The sequence below is a fragment of the Mercurialis annua genome, linkage group LG7 (assembly GCF_937616625.2).
Source record: "Mercurialis annua linkage group LG7, ddMerAnnu1.2, whole genome shotgun sequence".
NCBI lineage: Eukaryota > Viridiplantae > Streptophyta > Magnoliopsida > Malpighiales > Euphorbiaceae > Mercurialis > Mercurialis annua.
This window is the reverse complement of record NC_065576.1, coordinates 2,591,915-2,613,406: the sequence shown is the minus strand read 5'-3', so window position 1 is coordinate 2,613,406 and position 21,492 is coordinate 2,591,915. Positions and strand designations below refer to the sequence as shown.

General features: G+C 29.7%; 2 protein-coding genes across 2 annotated transcripts; both read left to right on the top strand.

Moving 5' to 3' along the window:
• The first annotated feature begins 10,009 nt into the window (after positions 1–10,009).
• LOC126655315 (BTB/POZ domain-containing protein At3g50780) lies at positions 10,010–14,321 on the top strand. The gene is made up of 2 exons (XM_050349435.2): positions 10,010–11,345; positions 13,111–14,321. Exons 1-2 carry the CDS (start codon positions 10,707–10,709, stop codon positions 14,077–14,079), a joined length of 1,608 nt encoding a protein of 535 aa, XP_050205392.1. The 5' UTR covers positions 10,010–10,706; the 3' UTR covers positions 14,080–14,321.
• A 759-nt stretch (positions 14,322–15,080) lies between these two features.
• On the top strand, positions 15,081–17,342 carry LOC126655316 (purple acid phosphatase 5-like). The gene is made up of 8 exons (XM_050349436.2): positions 15,081–15,334; positions 15,417–15,623; positions 15,718–15,829; positions 15,910–16,136; positions 16,223–16,361; positions 16,468–16,688; positions 16,791–16,912; positions 16,999–17,342. Exons 1-8 carry the CDS (start codon positions 15,179–15,181, stop codon positions 17,192–17,194), a joined length of 1,380 nt encoding a protein of 459 aa, XP_050205393.1. The 5' UTR covers positions 15,081–15,178; the 3' UTR covers positions 17,195–17,342.
• Positions 17,343–21,492: the final 4,150 nt, after the last annotated feature.

The window sequence follows — 21,492 nt, the reverse complement described above, 5'->3', positions numbered from 1 at the left end:
GTTAACTTTCAATTTTAATCGTGATTTAAAATTGAGCTGAAATCAATTTTGATAATAATAATTAATGACATAGTCCTAATTAAACTAAATTTAGGTTTTGAATTATTTTAACCAAAAGTGATTGATTGGTGACTGATTTACTTTCAACATGTTCATATCCAGTGTGTTCCATGAGATGGGTGATGTTGAAACAAACTTGTCCTTACAACAACAATGCAAAATATGGGAGAATGAAAGGTGCTTGCCAGGTGTTTGATAGAATGCCGAAGAGGAACATAGACTTGTGTTTTTTCTTTTTAAAGTTGTTGGTTGGCGTAGGTTGCCTTATGATCTGTTTTTAGTTTCACCATTCCCTTTATTTTATATATTGGTTGAAATGTCTCATATATAATTACTGAAGTCTGTTAGCATAGTGAAAAATGATGCATCTAAGTCATATCATGAATCATGATGTACAAGGGAATATCATCAGTATCCACTGGGAAAATATCCAGCAACAAGGGGCAGGTTGTATGGCGTCGAGTTGTTTCATTATTTCCTTAATTTGGTGTGGTAGTGCTCATGTCATCCTTGAAAATGTTTAGATTTTATGCAGCACTTTTATATCATAGCCATTAGCTTTTAATATCATTGGCTTTTGAAAATTCAGCTACACTAAAATATTTTAGGTTAGTTTACTATTAATTTAATAAAAATAAATTTATTCTCAGTGTACTATTAATTTATTTTTAGTTCACTAAAAAATGAATTTACTATTTGATTTATTATTTTAATTTTTATAAATTCAGTAGTTGTTTAGCAAACTGTTGGTGAACTTTCAGTAAACTTTTATTTTTCTTTATAAAAATTTATTGGTAACTATTTGGTAACCAAATAGTAAATTTTTAATAAACTTTTATATAATATACTAACAACGGTAATAATTGTCTACTGGTTGTAATTGACATTTGATAATCCATCAAGACACTTTGAACAATCTATTAGTAAACTTATAGCAATGTTAAAGGGATGTAAAATAAGTTTTATTGGTTATCTTTTAGAAATCTATTAGAAAACTTTAGGGATATTTATTGGTTTTTTTTGGGTTACCTAATAGTTGAAATTGTAACCTATCAGTAAAAGTATTTGGTAACCATTTAATAAACCTTTAGTAACCTATTAACAAACGTAAAGTAATACAATCCCGATTTAAATTGTTTTATTATTTGTGAATATTAGAAAATTTATTAGTGAATTTTATTGGAAACCTTGGGTATCTTAATAGTACACATATTTTTATAGTATACTGATACCAAATTGGTGAATTTTGGGATATCTATTATTTTTCATTGGATAACCTGTTTGTAAACATTTAAAATTCTATTAACAAATAGTAAAAATATCCTTACATAATTTGATTTACTATTTTAATTTTTATAAATTTCAGTAGTTGTTTAGTAAAATATTAGTGAACTTGTACTAAGCTATATGTATTTTTCTTTATAAAAACTATTGGTAACTGTTTGGTAACCGGATAGTAAATTTTTAATAAATTTTTATAAAATATACCAAGAACGGTAGTAATTGTTTACTAGTTGTAATTGACATTTGGTAATCTATCAAGACACTTTAATTAACCTATTAGTTCACTAACAATTTACTAAGGGTCTACTAACAGTTTACGTAAAAAATAAATTACTATTTTTTATTTTTAAATCATAAAATATTAAAATGAATTATTACTTAAATTACTATCAGTTTACCAACAATAGTATAAAAAAATATACTGAATTAGTTTCAACTTTATTACTGAATTAGTTTCAACTAATTTACTATTTTTATTTTTAAATTATAAAATATTTAATTTACTATCGATTTACCAACGGTATTGTAAAAAAATGTACTAAATTAGTTTTGATTTTATTACTTTTATTTTGCAATAGAAATAAGTTTACTATTAGTTTAATACGGTTTTAGTTCACTAACAGATTACTAACGATTTACTAAATATCTATTTTATTATAAGTTCACTAACGGTTTACTAGTGGTCTACTATGCTTTCAGTCATTTCATGTAGGATTGGCTTAAAATCTAAGTTTCGGAATTATAAAGCTATAATATACTATTTTATTAAGTTTACTATCACTATTATAAAATATGTATGAAACTAGTTTCACTTTGTTTACTATTAATTACTCAACAAAAATTTATTATTAGTTTATTCTAATTTACTAAAAAAATAAATTTGTTGTTAGTAAACTAAGAGCAATCCAATAATAAACTACGAATATTTACAAATAAAAAAATGAATAAATTTATCAAATGAAGTATGCAGTACACAATTGTTTTTTGTTAGAGACGATTCCCATCTAACATATCAATCCTTGGTAGCTTGCTTCTGGGCATCATTGAAGTATGTTGCAGTTTGAGCAGGAACACCAAATTAGCAAATAAACAAAAGCCATCTCTCAATTCTAGCACCGTTATACAAGTTCAAAGCCATTTCAACATTGTCGGCGCGTCCGTAGCAATCAATCATATAGTGAAATTTTGATCCATTTTCCAGAAATAATTTAGAACGATGTCCTTGTTTTTGTGCAAGTGACATGGAATTTTATTCATAAAAAAAGTGACATGGAATTTAAAAGGCCCGACTGCACACAAACTTAAACCACCCTATTTTATTTTAGGAAAAACCACTCTTTTTTTCACCTGAACAAAAAACTCTTTATGGCTCATACGTTTAATAGCATTGATAAATGATTACAATTCAAATTCACAAAACTTTTATTAAATAGTACAAATCACTCAACTCTGCACAATAATCATCATTTATTTCTAAATGGCACACACCCATCAGCATCAAAACCAAAGAAAAAGTAGCACCAATCAAAATAAGCTCAAAGCTTCACTTGGATAAAACAACAAACACTTGGTGAGCTATCTCATGTTTAAAAGAAACGAAAGAAATTTGATCAGATATTCGACTGTCAGATTTACCGATTTCATCATCGTCACTCTCAACAATCTCGACGCTGTCGTTTACTTCAAACAAACTCAAAAACTAGCAGATTACTACCAACAATGGCCAAGTAATGGCAGGCCATTAAAGGAAGAAAAAGACCGTGTTAAGAATTACATGTTACCTGGGAAAAAGAAGCTGTACATTTCAATATATTGAGCGGTAAAAACATCAACTAAGAACGTGAAAGAGAAACGAAGAAGAAGAATGTCGTATTTTTGTAGCGAGCCATGCTCAGTCGTATTAGTGAGATTATTTATGTGTTTAACGGTGGTGTGTGTAATTTCCTCAAAATAAAAACCGAATCGGATTCGAACCAGACTTGCGCTTATATAAAAAAATAAAAAGCCCGGTAGGCCCGAACCCAACCCAACTCTGAAGAAATCTATGTAACACGCCCCATTCGTTTAAAGACGATTAAATAAAATTATATAGTTTAGTTAAATATATTTATTTTAAAAGTTCAAAATATAGTTAAATTCTTAATATATTTATATTATATATAATTTTAATATTATTTATTTCAATAGGTAGTAATATTTATATTTAAGTTATATTAAATATATTCATATATTATTTAAATAATTAAATAGATTTAAATGGGTCATTTAAACAAGTTGAATCAATAACATGTTTATTAAATATGTTTATATGTAATATAACTTGTACAATAAATATATTATATTTGAATCATATATGTCAAACACCAATTATATATTAATTGTTCGGCTAATTATATTTTGTACTCGGACTCGATTTATTATAACTTGTAGATACAAATTGCCAAGGTGTCTCTTTCGTAAGAGACTTACACTATTCGAGTGAGAAATAATTTAAATATAAAAGATTTAAATTTGTTTTTTATAATTGAAATCTGTTCAGAAAATATTATGAACTTTGTATCAAAAATAAAGTTAGGTGCTGTTTTTCCCATTGAGAATAAAAATGAAAAGTACAAAAGAGTATCACCCTTTTTCGTTTAATTAGATTTTAATATACAACTAGTGCTTGATTAGTTGGAGTTTTTTCTTTTTTGAACCTAATTAGTTGGAGTTAAACTACTCATAATCATTGAAGTTTATTCATTTAAATTCAGTTAATCATCTACTAATCAAGCTGGATTAACTTTATCAATGATTCCATAGTTAATGCGCATACATTTCTTATTAAAGGTCTAAACGCACACAACACATAATATATAGTCAGTGATGGAATTTGTGGAGATCAATATACTCCCTCCGTTCCGTTTAAAAAGTCACACAATTTTTATTTTTTATGTTTCATATTTTACTCCTATTAATGATAGTTGAATTTCCATAGAATTTTTTAAGGTGACTAAATAAAAAATAAAATAGGATATTTATTAAAAAATATTTTAAAAATAAAATTGGAATTTTTTTAACAGGACGGAAAAAGTATAAAATTTTCTAATTCTTTTTTCTCTAGGATATAGAAAGAACTATTTGGACGAAATAATTTACTACATTTTTTTATTTTAGTTAGATTTTCTTCACAAACTTCACAAATACAAATAAATAGATATCTTTTACTATAAAAGTTCTTTTAAAAATTATCCTTATCCTCAGTTTTGAAAGTATTTGATAAAATGATTTTAAAAACAGTGCTTCTCGATTTGATAAAAAAGATTGCTCCTGCTTTTAAAAGAGTATACCATGCATGAAATGATGAATAGTATGCGTAACTTGAAAATATAGCAACACTGTGAGCGAAGCAATGTTTTTTTTGAAAGGAATTCGAGTTTGGTTACTTTGTGATGTAATTCATCCCATCAACCAAACTGGATTGGCTCATTCAATCGATTCGACACGAAATGAAAACGGATCAATATAATTCGATATTTTTTAAAATTTCAGAGTTTTGATTCGACTCTCTGAATTAAAAAGAACAACAAAACTATTAAACCAGTTAAATTATAAAAACTGTCAAATTTTATAGTTTAAACTGTAATTACTAGTTTATTTTTACCTTATAGATTAGTTATAATTTTTTATTTAGTCGGTCGGTTGGATTGGTGGTTGAATCGCGGCTCGAGTCACGCTGATTTAATTACCGATTTGATATTTAAAATCGTCTCTCCTACGTCCTTTCGTGCATCATCTCATCATGAGATTGATTCTTTGGCCGATGGATATGATTAATCATAAGGCAAAATTATAAAAGAAAAAGAGAAAAGAGAAGCATTTGATTGCAAAGGTTAATCAAAACCAACACGTGCAAGAGAGGTTATCATCAATAACATGTAGTAATAATAAGGAAAAATTATAATGGAATATATTCCATTTGAATGACTGAACTTTTATTTTCTATAAATTAATATTTCAACTTTTTAAAAATATATCAAATTAGTATTTTTAATCTATTTGCAATCACCAGACTGCTTATAAAGCCAAAAATAAATATTAAATTTGCTAATATGATTTTCAATTTGAATTTTAAATAGACAAATATACCATATACAAAAATTATGATTATTTTTATTGTTATTTTATTAATATAATAGTAAAAGTTAAGTAAAACAGAATTTGCTTTTGCTATTTTAGCACACTTTTGAGTAAGAAGTTGAAATATTGATTTAAAAAAAATGAGTTCAAATGCCGATTTTAGAAAATAAGTTCAGATATTCAAATAGAAGATTTAAAAAGTATCAAATACCAATGGTGTAATTTTTCCTAGCGATGTAATACACAAATGACATAATTAACCTTAAAAAACCAACCACATGACATGGTGGGCCAAAATTACAGCCAACCCATCTTCTTTTGCCATTGATGATGAAAACGTGCCCTTTTTTTCCTTTTCTCCCACATAGCAATCATATCTTGTAAACTCTAATAATTGCAACACAACTATACAAGCTAACTAGTTGACACAACAAGTCCTCACCTATAAAATACTCCGTGTTTTAAAAACCGAACCGATAGCCAAATTAATGTCCGTCCGTTTGAAATTCAACCAATTTAATAAGCGATTGAACTATTCAAACACAAATATTTATAATTTCATATAATATATAATATATTTTAAAATTTATACATGTATAATATAGATGATTCTCTTAAAATAATAAGAAATATTTTATATGGTTTTTGTAATTTAAAAAAAAGACAAATTCTAATCAAATTTATAAAAAAAGTTTAACCGGTTCCGTAATTCACCGATTCGTACATTATATTTTGATTTATATTGATTTTCACGAGAAATTAAATCAAATTAACCTCCGATCTATAGTTGAATCGGCCAATCTGGTTCGATTCTTAAAACACTGTTTTAAATAATGTACTAAAATAAAGAAAGAAGATGGTAAAAAAGATTGTACAACTACCCCTTACTCTTTAAGAATATTTGGTTGTCTAACCAATTCTTACAATCCATCTTCAACTTGCCACACTTGAGAGTTGAGAATGTTGCGTTCCCCTCTTCTTTTTATAAAGCAAAAGAGCAATATTATTATAGAAAAGGAACAAAAAGTAAGATCAACATCTTGCATTAAATTTTAAATTAAACAAAATCATCTAATTTTAGATTAAATTTCATGCCCGATATCCTAAACTAAATAAAATTTAAAATCTAATTATGCAAAATAAAATTTAAAAATCATCTTTTAATCTGTGAGACGAATCTAATCAAATTTACCGATTAAAATTAAAATTATACAGATTTAAATCAGTATAAATTAACTTAAGAATTTTGAGTTGAGTTTTTATAAATTACAACCATATGATAATAATATAAATGTTATCGTGTTCATTTTTTTTAATATCTTCAAATAATTTTATTTTTATGGGTTTGTATGGACAAATATTTACTGCTATTTATTGACAACTTTAGAAATCTCATGATCAGTCCTTGTAAAACTTTCTTGATACACTTGATCCTTACTTTAATCATTTAATTTCTAATTCCTTGGAAGGGATCTTGACATGTAGATATTTGACATCACATTTTCATCATTTTGATCTCCATCATTTTGTTTAACCTTTATTTATTGGTTTAATTACTTAAAAACCACTCAGCTTGAACTTTTTTTTCGTTTATACCCTGACTTAGAAAAAAATTCATTTATACCCTCACGTATGTGTTTGTGTTTCACCTCTACCCCGAGGCACTAAATTAACATCTTTTCATTAAAAAAAAGTTTAAAATAGTCCTTCATTTAGAGAAAAATTCATTTCTAATTAAACTCTAATTAGCTTAGGTTAAAAATGAAGAACTATTTTAAACTTTTTTCTTAATGAAAAGAGGTTAATTTAGTGCCTCGGATAGAGGTGAAACATAAATACATACGTCATGGTATAAATGAATTTTTTTTCTAAATCAGGGTATAAACGAAAAAAAGTTCAAGGTGAGTGGTTTTTAAGTAATTAAGCCTTATTTATTTGCCAAATTTTGAAATTAAGAGTATCTTACAAAAAAATATTATAATTTTACTTTATTCTATTTTCTTTAGTTTCATGTAGATCCATTGTTGCATTTATTTATGATTAGTTTTTTCAATCAGAGTTATCTTTAGGACCTGTCATTAATGAAAGTGCTGGCCATATTAGAATAGTATTTTAATTATTATTAAGGTATTTAAGATTGTCTATTATAGAATAAGATTGGAATTTACAGCTGGTAGGGTTACATGTAGTCAAATTAGTTGTTTCATTAACTTTGGATATCTAGCCAAAGTCATTAGTATCAAACTTTAATTAAGAACCTAACATTCTGAAATAATCATACTTCATATAATAATCTCTCACTTATAGAGTGCTCAAGTAATGGAAATTGGAATGTACAATGTATTTTAAAATATAAAATTAAACATAAAACGTGATTTAATGCAAATAACCTTTATGAATAATGTCATATATTACTAATGCAACCCCTACAAATTCATTGGAGTTAGCATCGATTTTAAAATACATTTCATCGTCTCATGAAGATAGGTCATCTTTCTATTTTTGACGTCTCAAATTATAGATCACCTTCAATATTTGACAAATAACTTAAAAATTTAAAGTCTTATATACTCTAATAAATATGCCTAATTATCCTCGAATGAATTAATAACTTAAATGTACTAATACAAAACTCATCAATAAATAAATTAGTCATTAGTATACTATATATATATATATATATATATATATATATATATATATAAATTATAAAAAGATAAAATTGAAAAATTAAATAAAAAGACTAAATTAACAAATTTCACTATAATTTTTTTAAATCTTGTATTTGTCCAGATGGACTATTTTTATGCGACAGAAGAAGTAATAATTTTTTGAATTTTGTTGAGATAGACTTTCAATTTACCTATATTATTAAAGAGGTAATATTATAAAAAATCATAAAGTATACATGTTTTTTCAATTTAATCACAAACTTTAAAACGTCTCAATTGTATACAAGAAGTTCCATTTTTTTCTCAATTCGATACATGAGTATCATAATATGATGACGTGGCTGCAAAAAATGCTGTCAAAATCAGCAAAATCACATCAATGAGTGAGTGCCATGTCAACATATGCATCGAATTGATAAAAAAATGAAATTTCCTGCATACAATTGGAACGTTTTAAAATTCGTGATTAAATTGAAAAAATAAGTGTAGTTTAAAAATTTATTTTAACATTACCCCATTATTAAATGATGTCACTCGGTTAATTATTTTGGTTAGTTCGGTATATTCGTTTAATAAAAAAATTTAATCTACCGTTAAAAGATAAAAATTCAATTAATCAAATTAATCAAATTACCATATAAATAGTTTATTTGTTATTTTTTAATTATTACTATCATGATGTATATTTTTATGGGTTAATTGAAAATAAATTCACCAACTTTGAACTAATTGGCAATTATAATATAAATTTTAAAACTTGACAATGTCATTAACGAACTTTGCGATTTTGACAAATTAATACACCGATATTTTTTTGGGACATTTTTGCTGAATTGGAAGCCGAAATTTCCATATATACTGACACAATAAATTTCAATATTTGCCACGTAATTTAACACGTTGCTAATCAAATTACAAACTTTAGCGTAATTTACAATTATAATACTAGTGTTAAAATTTTGGCAAAAGCAAACATCAACTTTTATTTTTTGGCAAATCAAAACACCGTTTATTTTCCAACGTGTCAGTTTACGTGACAATACCGACTTTCAACTCAGTAGATTTATATCGGAAAATGAACGATGTTTGATTTGCCAAAAAATAAAAATTGGTATTCGAGATTGCCAAATTTTAAAATTTATGCTGTATTACGCTAAAATTCGTAATTTAATTTATAATTAACTCTATTTTTATCGATTTAACCGGTTCAAATTTATATTTTTTGTAAATGACTGATTTTGCTTACCCTGGTCATCACCAACATATACTGCCTACTTCTTAACATAGAAAATCTCCCATGTGTGCATTCCACAACCACATAAGCCCATACAAATTATCTTGAGCTACAAATAATACCTAACAATAGCAATATTATCTGCTTCTACAATAAAACAAACCAATTTAATCCTATAATACTTTAGTCTTTCAAGTTTTGACCATCCATCCTTGTCAATGATACCCCTAATATCTCCCAAGAATCTTAATTTTAATACTTCAGTCTTTTCCTACAAAATCCCAATAATACCCATCAATCACATCTCATAAAACAAAGTATTTATCCTATGCAGCGGATGTGCTACATTATTTTTACAACAAACCAGTACATATTTACGATAGAAAATCTTTATTTGTTGCTTATATTTTTATTATTAAATATTTACACATAGCGAATGTCTCATTGGTTTGTTACATGATTGACACGACACAACCGTTAAATCGTATAATCATTCCATAAAAACATTCTCACCAGCTGAACAAAAGAAGGGTACTCTTGTAGTTTCATACATCCATTGAAAATGATAGTCTTCACTTTCAGCTTCGAAAATCCAGCAGCGGTCCAGAAAAGCAACAAAACCATATAAAAAAATTAATTTACATTAAAGTCCACAACAAAATAAAATTTACATTAAAGAAAAAAAAAAGGAACAAGATGATGATGAGAGACAGGCGTGTTTGATCACTGAGAAAATGCTTTTGAGTAGAGAGAGAAACAGAATATTTGCAGAGAAATAGGCTAAAAAGCATGCAAATTTTTGTAGACCCACATCACAAAAATAATCATCAAAAGCATATATTATATAGTTTTTGCTTATATAGATACACATTAACCTAAGTCCCCATAACTTACAACTTTTTTGTTATCTGGTTCCCTTAATGCTTAACACTTGAATTCTTTCTCAATGATTTTACTGCAGGAATTTCAAAACTAGGAGATTATAATTTGAGATGGTAAGTTTTTTTTTTGATGTGGGTGTGTCAAAGTTGTAATCTTTTTGGTTGTATTTAATGTGTTTTTGTTTGGGATTTGATCTGTTTTTAGATATGTATAATGTATGTTTTTTTTTGTAGGGATCTATGCTTGAAATTTTGAAAAGATTTTTTCTTTTTGTTTTTCTTGGAATTTACAAGATTGTTTAGTTTTGCCATGTTTATGAGTTTACTTGAAATTAAATTTTAGGTTGGTGAATCTTGAAAAAGCAATAAATTTTAGGTTGGAAATCCTAGGATTAAAGACCACATCTTTCCATTTTTCATATGATAAATTAGAGTTGTTTTAGCTTGTTCTTAAACATGGCTGAAATTAGATTAGCTAGAGTAGAACAAGGCCAAACCAAAATTAGAAATGTCCCAATTGCTGTAACACCAGAAGGTTTTTGGTGTTGCCCTTCTCCTGTTGTGTTTCAAAAGACAGTTAAGAATCAAAATCCTTTAAACAAAACTAAACCCTCCTCACCGCCACCACCTAAGGCTACAGTCCCGAAGAAACAAGCCTCGTCGGATGAGAGAAAGCCGGCTCCTGCGTCCTTTAGACCGGGAGTTGGTGCTGATGATCAGCGCAATTGCGGTTCTGATACTCCTAGTGTTAGTGCTTCTGCTGTTAATGAGAGAGCGCCGAGGCCTAAAATTGAAAGTGCCCCGAGGAAAGTGGCGATTGAATTTGGGGAACCTGGAACTAGTGATTTGAAGGTGATCTTACTTGGAAAGCAAGGGTTCTGTGTAAAGCTGAGTGTTCACAGGAATGTCTTAGTGGAGAACAGTAGCTTTTTTGCTGATAAACTTTCTAATAAGGAGCCTGATATCTCTTGCCTTGAGATTGATGATTGTGAAGATGTTGAGATATATGTTGAAACTGTGGGGCTTATGTATTGCAAGGACGTGAAGCAGCGGTTAATCAAGCAAAGTGTCTCGCGCGTTCTTCGGATTATCAAGGTAATTTTCTGTGCAAGGAGCCTTTTTATTTTTCTGGAGTAGATTGCTATTTTGCTGCTTTCATCTTTTTATCGCGGTGGTCTTTGATTGTGATTTGTTTTCTTGGTATGGCTTAAATTGTGTTGCGTATAATTCATATAATAATATCATGTGATGAGCTTAAGTTGCATTGAATGAAGGTCTCTTATCTATCTTCATACCGACCTTGGCTCTAGCACGGGAAGTTTGGGGTGCTAAGGGTTTACGATAATTAGGAATTAGGATCTTGGTCGAATTTGTTTGTTTTCTTGAGTATTGGCTTATCTTTTTACTTTCTTGGAGATGGTGCATCACTTTGCTTGTGGAACATATGCTTTGTAAAGTTGTAATTATATACTAAGAATCTAAATGTTATTGTCCTGTGGTGTTCGGAAGCTTCCCAATTCAGAACTAATCCTGCTTGCAAAGTAGAGAAGACGGTTGATGAATGATGTTTTCATTCCCCATAGAACACGAAACTATGGCTATGCCATACTTTTGAAAAAGTGGAGGATGCGTGGGAGAAAAGGATGTAAAAAATTATTCTTATTTTTCACTGTGAATGTGTATTGAGATTCTCTGAAAGTTCTGGGAAGTTGGACGGCCATCTGCACCTATTACTCTCAGTTACCTCGGGATATCTGTAGAGCATTATACTCTGGTAAACGATGAACATGAAGCATAGTGTTGGTTAGCATTATGTGTTATTCAATCATCATCTTCAGGTGGCTAGCTGTCGTTTGTATTTGAGGATAAGTGGGTCATACACGATTCATTGGCCTCTTAACTTGGAGACATATCACATGCTATGCTGGTGGATGATAGAAGTTTAGTCTTGGATGCTTTAAAAGCTACAGAAACTAAATTAAGGAGACCTAATATTACCTATATGGGTTCCAATTGCTTCTTTTTTAATTTATATAGAGGAATTTATCACGCCTTTTACTTTTTCTATTAGAGTACTGAAATCTCTACGTCAGGACTCAGTATGACTATGTGTTAAATGTTAATACCTTGGAATTTCTTTTTTTTGGACTTATAAGCATGTACCAAAATAAATTAAAAATAGAAAAAGAAAAAAAAAGAAATTCCGCATTTGGCGAGACTTTTTCACCCATAGTTTAAGTAGTCGATTGATTTCATGTCCTTGATTCCTTTGTGTTGTCTCTTGTAAATTTTTTTCATTCGTTTCTTTCTCATACCGCTTTTTAATGACTTGTTTTGTTTAACAGAAATATTTTCTTTTATCTATATATTTTAGTTAATATCTAGATATGCTTCTCATAAAGCTGAAGTAGTTTGGGAAGTGCTTGCAAACTAGAGTTTTCTGAGGTAGTAGTTGTAGTTCTTTTTTCATATATTGAGACAGCACTAAATTGGCTATTGTAATGGAACACAACGAGGGCAGATCTTTTTTTTTATATATTTCTGTGCTGACTCGTAAAACCTAAAGGTTAGGAGCTGCACTATAGAGTGATGAGTTCGGATTAGAGAAAATAGAAAGAGATATATACATAAAGTGCAAAACTGTGCATAGCTCATTTATCTCTCTGTTCTTTTTATAGCTGTCATATTATTTATCAAAAAAGAAAAGCTTATGCCAAATTACGCAGTTAGTTGATTTGATGATGATATGAACCTTCAGGTGTTTACCCTTTGTTTGCTTACTAACACTCTCTGTTTTTCTGGTCTGTGGATTATCCTTTTAAATTACTCGAGCCCTGAAACAATTGAAGCTCTTTTGTAGGTTGCCGAATTTCTTGGCTACAACTCATGTATCCAGTCAAGCTTGGAATATCTGGAAGCTGTCCCGTGGGTTGGGGAAGAAGAGGAAGAAAAGGTAGTATCTTCAGTTATACGACTCCGGAATGAAGGAGTTGGAGTCACTCCAGTTTTAAAACGAATCTCGTCTGATGCCAATCCTCCTAAAGAGACACTCTCCCACATAATGGAACTTGTTCTTAAAAGTAACGAGGAAAGAGGTCGCCGAGAAATGAAATCTGTAGTACTGAAGCTCCTACGGGAGAAGAACAGTCTTCCGAGTTATGCGGGTCCAACTGACATCTGCAACGAAACCATCTACAGCTCATGTAGAAGTTGCTTGAATTCTCTTTTATCTTCGTTCAGACAAGCTTCTGAACCGGAGTTTGCAGATAACTCCATGGACGGTAGGGAACCGGTGGTGAAACTAATAGCTCTTGAAGCTGATAATATGACGTGGTTGCTCGAGATTTTAGCCGACAGGCAAGCAGCTGACGAGTTTGCTTTAATTTGGGCTAGCCAGCAGGAGTTGGCAACCTTGCATGCGAAATTGGCTATAGTCTCTCGCTACCATGTTAGCTGCATTACGGCAAGATTATTTGTCGGAATTGGAAAGGGGGAGCTGCTACCTTCGAAGGATACACGCCACCTGCTGTTACAAACATGGTTGCAGCCATTGATAAACGACTACAATTGGTTACAACATGGTTGCCGGTCATTTGATAGGAAGGCAGTGGAGGAAGGCATCGGAAGGACAATTCTGACTCTACCTTTGGAGAATCAGCAGAGTATTTTGCTAACTTGGTTGGGCAGTTTTCTGAAAGCTGGTGATAATTGCCCCAATCTCCAGAGAGCCTTCGAGGTCTGGTGGCGGAGGACTTTCATCAGACCGTACGTCGAAACACAAGGTAATAATTTACTCCAGTCCGAAAGCTCAACAACATCAAAGCAATAAACCAAGTGAGTCACTCGTCTTTTACGACAAGCAGGCATAATCTCTGATTTAGCAAGAGCTAACAGGGTACAAATTCCGAGGCAAAACAGTTGATAATATCGATGCTAGTACCGGTTTACAGGCCTGTAAAATTCTTTTCAGCTGATGGATATGGGTAGATCAGTGCTTGATGTAAGAAATTAATGAAAAGAAAATTGAATTTGAAGTTACTTCTGTTAGTATATCTATAATTTTCCATCCAATGTCCGTCTCATTCAGATATAGGCTTTAGTGCAAAATGATTATAAAAAGGAAAGTTAATTCATGGCATTTATATTATTTGATTTTGCAGAAATAACAAAAGAAAATTGAGAATAAAATTAAAGGGTTATCTAAAAAATTTGACATTAAATAATAAATAGGTTTGTTTATATGTAATTTTTCTTTAAATTACGTATCATATAAACTAGTAGTTTTTAAAAACGTTTGAAAAAGAAGGGTCAAAATCATTGGAGCTATTATTTTCATAAAATTTGCATGCATAAACTCAACAAGTTATAAATGGTTAACTATAAAATTTCATAACATTCATATTCCAACAAACGGTCTTTACATATTCATGCACGTTTTATTTATTTTAAATTATACATAATACACTAATCTGGCCACGATTCAAGAACCGCCGTTTTTTGGTTAGAAATCGACAACGGCGGATTTAGTAATGTGAACCGGAAAAAATCAAATTATTAAATTAAATTAATTTGTTCAAGTGCTTTATTTAGCCGGTTTGACCGGGCCGGTTCACAGGCTGAACCGGCCCATGGCCAGGTCTATTATACACTATATTTACTTATAGTAAATAAATAATAATAAGATAACTTTGTTGAAAATAATTACCATTGTAAAAAAAATTAAGTAACCCATATTCAACAGCATCAAAATTCAACCTAATGATCTAATGATAAGATATTTAAGGCATAATAGGAATATGCCCGGTTTAATTCTTCTGTTTCAAATTCATATCTAAACTGAAAATCCTAAAATCAACACGACTCACTATATATACAAATACACACTTATAATCTCCTCACTGAACTGAGGCATTGAACAATTATTAACAATGGCTTCAGTTTTATTTGTGTTGCTAATTCTTCTCCAAATTGCTAGTTTTTCTCATGGCGGAACCACAAGTTCATTTTATCGAAAACTCGAAGCTTCCGTCGATATGCCATACGACGGCTTCCCTCCGCCTCCCGGCGATAATGCACCGGAGCAGGTATATATACTTGTTATTGCATTAAAATAAATTATTTAATTAGTTTTACGGGCGATAATAGTTTATTTAATTTGATGGACAGGTTCATATAACCCAAGGTGATCATGACGGTCGAAGTGTAATTGTTTCATGGATCACACCAGCTCAACAAGAACCTCATACGGTGACGTTTTGGCCAGAAGGAGGCAAACACAAGCATGTTCATACAGCTCGTGCATCCACTAAATTTTATAGATATTATGATTATACTTCTGGCTTTATTCACCATGCTACCCTTAAGCATTTGGAGGTTCAATTTTATAATGTTTTACATTCACAATTGTGTTATTAATTAAATTTTGTTTTGATTAAATGTTTTTAATTTGATTTAATTTATAATGCAGTACAATACTAAGTATATCTATGAGATGGGAAGTCGAACAACTCGTCGGAGGTTTTCGTTTGTGACACCTCCGGAAGTTGGACCGGATGCTCCGTATACATTTGGAGTTATGGGTACGTACATTTTGATGAATTTTTTTTGGTACATTGGATTAGTCTATTTGATTGTTTTTGTATAAATTTTGTTAATTCAGGTGATTTGGGACAAACTTACGATTCGAATTCGACGTTGGAGCATTACATTTCGAATAAAAATGCGCAAACCATGTTGTTCGTGGGGGATTTATCATACGCAGATCATTACGCACACCATGACAACAATCGATGGGATTCGTGGGGTCGATTCGTCGAGAAGAGCGCTGCGTATCAGCCTTGGATTTGGTGTGCTGGAAATCATGAACTTGATTATGTTCCTGAAATTGTAATACCCTTTTGCATTCTATTTCTGATTATTGTTAGCTTGTTGTGATGTAAGTTTGTAATATAATTTTGTGATTTCAATTTCAGGGCGAAACGGTACCGTTTAAGCCATATAAGAATAGGTATCACGTGCCTTACAAGGCATCTCAGAGTACATCTCCACTTTGGTATTCCATCAAGAGGGCATCTGCATATATTATAGTACTTTCTTCATACTCAGCATATGGTATGATAATCAATGCATATATAATTAATTTCATAACCAATTGGTTTGATTCGATTCATTTTACTTGTTGATTGATATTTTGTTTTATTCGGTTCGATTTGCACAGGAAAATACACTCCTCAATACACATGGCTCGAACAAGAACTCCCAAAGGTTAACCGGTCCGAGACTCCATGGTTAATCGTTCTCCTTCATTCACCGTGGTACAATAGCAATTCGTATCATTACATGGAGGGCGAAACGATGAGAGTGATGTTCGAGTCGTGGTTTGTTCAAAACAAAGTCGATATTGTGTTTGCCGGTCATGTGCATTCATACGAACGTTGCGTAAGTTTATCTTATTCTAATATAGGCATATTAGATAAATTTATATACATAATGTATATACATTATATATGATATTATGTGTGTATTTTTTGAACTTTATAGGAGAGGGTATCAAATGTGGCATATAACATAACGAATGGATTGAGCACTCCAATTAAAGATCCTTCAGCTCCGATATATATTACTATTGGAGATGGTGGTAATATTGAAGGCCGTGCTGATAGGTATACATTTACTATTGAAATTTATTAAATTAATTATTAATTGATGATCGTTTTATTAATACCGATGTTTAAATATTTTTATACAGTTTTACCGATCCCCAGCCGGATTACTCCGCATACCGTGAGGCTAGTTTCGGGCATGCGATTCTTGAGATAAAGAATAGGACTCATGCATACTACAATTGGCATCGAAATCAAGATGATAATCCAGTTGCAGCGGATTCGCTTTGGATTTATAATCGAGTTTTTAATCCAATAGAAGAGGGAAGCTCTATGAACTAGGGTTTAGAGATTTATCTTTAGTTGTTTTTAGGTTGATTTTATAATAAACATTTTCTAGGACTAGTCAGTTTGATCAGTTTCCCTAGTATTTAGATATTATCTGTTCTTAGAGTACTTCATTTTTTAATGAAAATCTTTTTGTCTCCAATGCCTGTCTTATTCAGTAGATAAATGATGCATCTGTAATCATTAGTGAGTAGAAGATTATAACTATTCTACAAACTGCAAAATTAATTAGCACTAAGTAATTAACTTGAAGGTAGTTATTTAGGGTTTAGGTTTCTAAAATTAAACAGTGCAAATAGACCTTAACGTGGAATTGTTTTTTTTACAGAAATAACTAAAAATGCAAGGGGCTAAATTAAAGACAAGATAAACTCATGGGCTTATGTGCTCTTTCTAATAATATTAAAGAGTTTTTTTTTTGCACCATTTAAAAGCGTTGACTTAAGTGTTCAAGTGACAAAAAATAACTAAAAGGGTTTTATGTGCTTTTTTTGTAAAACTTAAAAGGTTTTTATACTTTTAGAATCTTATCTATATAAAATCTTATCACTTTTCAAATGTATAATTTAGTCGGTAAGCTAAGCATCCATAATGAAAAATATTTAAAGCTCAATAACCGGTTAGTATTGAACATTTGCCATTGTGGAGTGCTTAATATTCCTCTCTTTTTTTGTTTTGTTCTTTTAAATTATATTAATGTAATAAATGAAAATGTGAAATCTTTATTAGTTTAAAGTTTAACTATTATGGAGATTGTATAATAAATAAATATAAATTTAATGAAAAACTGACGTGGTATAATTTAGATTTAAAAAAAGTCTAACAATAGCAAGAACTCAATTAAGTAAATTACATTTGAATTCCAAAAAAAAATAGTAAATTACTTTTATGATGTATATGCTAAGGTACACCTTTAAGCTCTCTATAGACTTGAATTAGTACAAGTTTGATGAGATAAACCGACCTGAATACTTCTTAATGTTTTATTTAAAATTTTAAATAAATAACTAAAATTACTTGATTAGCTATAAAAAGATCAGCCAATGCAGTCTTGGAAGTTCTGACCGGCTCTATGAGTGTATAATGTATCGTCTCAAATTATCAATGTATCCAACTAACCAAAAGATAGAAAATTAGAAGCCATAATAAAAAGTTAACAATCCAAAATTATATCATACGTGCCATAAATATCACATTCCTTAAATTTTATTAGCTTGATTTATTATTTTTCAGAGCTTTGTCATTACCCATACCAGTGTTTAAAACCGGACTGGACCGGCCGTCGAACCGGTTAAACAGAAAATCGGCGAATGGTCCATTCTAAAACTATAAAAAAATTGGATTTTTTGATTGAACCGGGTTGGACCGGTAAAAAACTGATAAACTAAAAAAAATTTTATTTCTTTAAAAAAATTATTAAACTGGTTGAGCCGAAAACCGATGGTCTTACCAGTTTGTTTACCGATTTGGTTTTTAAAACACTAACCCATATGACGTGAAATAATGTACATAATAGAATATTAAATTATATGGATTACTGAATTACATGTTATTACAGAAAGGATGTTAAATTTCATTCTATTATAAAAAAATTAATGGTTTATATCTTTTATTACAACAAGATTCATCTATGTAAAACACAATTTTTTTACTTATGTGATCATAAGCCGAAATTATAAAAAAGGACATAGCTCAATGACTTTTTTATAATAGAATGTATACCTCAGTGACCGCTTTGTAATTCACAAGAATTTCAATATCCTATTTACAACAACATGTATAATATTTTTTGTAATACAAGGTATAACTAAATGTTTCTTTTTTATAAGAAAAAGAAAGCAGAAGCGATTTCCATAGTAGCGGCGAACGAAATGGGAGCAGCCTAAACCGTGAAAACGGAGTTGTGTGAGAGCAATACAAGCGTCGTGCTGGTAAAATAAAGTTTAATATTTTCTTTAATAACGTGTAAGTTTAGTGATCCATGGTGTTTGATATCCGCACATAACATAACTCCATGTCTATCGAAAATTAAACAATCATTAATAGAAGTATCTGGAAAAGTTTAGTAACTCCCGGAATGAATTATCTCAAAATTTTGACAACCAATTTGAATATTTTAAAATATAGTAGCAGATACACGAGCAAGTAATTATACACATAAGATTGTATATATATGTTTCAAATAGATACGTAAATTTTGTATCTACATCTTCTGTGATAAATTAATGTGGTTTTGTCATTGCTCTATATAGCCATTACTACTGAATACCATTCACTGAAACTATCCACAACCCCACTTTCACGTGCACACAAATGATGAGGACACACACAAAAAGAAGAAGAAATCAGACATTACTACCTTTTTTTTATTTTGTCTTTTCTTCTGTTTGTTTCAATTTATTGTGTATTTTTTTTTGTTCTTACAATCATTGACACCAGTAAATTTGTTATGGACACATAAGTAAAATTCACATGAATTTAATTACCAAGGAATTGATTGTATTGGCATAGTCGTTAACTATATATTGTGTTGTGTGCTTTTTTTGTTCATTGCTTTGCTAAATGCTTTTTGAGAATATTTTATTTCTCTACTCTACAAGCTGCAGAATTTATAGATAATAATTTTTAGAGTATTCCAACTATTAATTTATTCTAATTTGATGACCAGATTTATATTTATCCTTTTTAGCATTAAATTATAACTTTTTTAATAATGGGGTGTCTGTCAAAAAATACATACACAACAATCGTTTTCGTTTTGTCTATATGAGACTGTCTCTTGACCCGTAGGTCTTGACACAAGTTTAAAATTCTAGATTTTATATGCAGCTATTGATTTTTATTTATTTTTATCTGAATGTTTATCGCATATGTGTAATTTCATTTAGCAGGATTTTTTTTTAAAAAAGTCTAATACTAATTATTAACTCCCGATTATCCTTGCTAACAATTAGAGTAGTTTATTAAAAAAAAGAACTAGTTAAATAATCATCACACAAAATAAGATGATTTTCTGCAAAATTCGATTCTCTATATTGTGACACACTTTTAGTTTCCAAAACTTCTTAATCTACACTTAAACTGAAGGTAGAACATTCGAGTAAAGTATAGAATTGCATTTGATCTATTATTAATTTATCCTTCAAAGTTTTACTATCAACTAAATTTAATTTATAATCAATTCTTTTTTTTTTGAGAGAAAATTTATAATCAATTCTTGAAAGATATATTATTCATATTATTTTTATATTTTATTTACTTTTATGGAACACTGATGTGAAATTTATTATCTAACAAGTTATAGACAACAAAGTGGGGTTTTATTAATAGTCACATAATGCAAAGGATCTTTGAGCAGAATTTTTAAAATTAATGAAAAATAATGGTCCCGTTGGTTTTTTAAGATTCAGAATGTGAATGTGCTCTTATTTAATAGACATATCCATTTACCGGCCCATGTCTGGGATGTGTGGGGCCAGTTAGCCCACATTTTCATTAAATGTTGGGCTTTATTGCACTTCGTTTCCACTTCAATACTTCTTGGCCCAGCCATTCGCCATTTATATTTCTTTTTTAGATATTTAATATGCCAAATTATTCCAATAAATTTGGTGCAGTGCATTTACTATACGTATTTAATATGAGAATAGAGTTTTTTTTTTCTTTGAAGAGTTAATTTAATTAAATTATAAATATTAAAAATATAATTAAAAATAGCACATATAGCACACATTTTAGAATCTAACTCCAATGCATAATGCTATATTAAATGATAAATCTATAATTCTATATTAATTTTTATTTTATATGTAAGAAGCATAAAAAATTTATAAATAAATGTGACAAAATATTTAGAACATCAAAAATAAAAAAAACAAATAAATTGAAACAGAGGCAAAAACGATCTAAGAAGAGTTTATTGTCGACATTTATTGATCCACTTTATTATTTTAAATATTTGAAAAAAATACAAATATAGAATTTAATAGTATAATTGTTTGGCCATATAAAATTTTATCAATTTTATTCATTTTATAATCTTTTGTGAAATCTTGTTTATTTTTTTAGGAGTCTGTCACAGAATGGAAGAAGTAATATATTTTTAAATTATATAGCTATTAAAAAATTTACATCATTTAAAATGAAATTATAGTAGGGCAAATGAGAGGATGGTCCCAATTAAGCCCTAAACATCTTCATTTCCCAATGTTAACCCTACCATTTCTTTTTTACAGGTGACTGGCTGGTTGATAGTCCTTTGGATTGGATCTGAAGGGCACCTTTCAGTGCAG

What these genes read in the sequence shown, in the direction of transcription:
- LOC126655315 (XM_050349435.2), top strand. Translation starts at nt 10,707, where the DNA reads ATGGCTGAAATTAGATTAGCTAGAGTAGAACAAGGCCAAACCAAAATT. An exon ending in GCGTTCTTCGGATTATCAAG is followed by an intron (nt 11,346 to 13,110) that starts GTAATTTTCTGT and finishes GCTCTTTTGTAG; the next exon opens with GTTGCCGAATTTCTTGGCTA.
- LOC126655316 (XM_050349436.2), top strand. Translation starts at nt 15,179, where the DNA reads ATGGCTTCAGTTTTATTTGTGTTGCTAATTCTTCTCCAAATTGCTAGT. An exon ending in CTACCCTTAAGCATTTGGAG is followed by an intron (nt 15,624 to 15,717) that starts GTTCAATTTTAT and finishes TTTATAATGCAG; the next exon opens with TACAATACTAAGTATATCTA. An exon ending in TTCTTCATACTCAGCATATG is followed by an intron (nt 16,362 to 16,467) that starts GTATGATAATCA and finishes CGATTTGCACAG; the next exon opens with GAAAATACACTCCTCAATAC.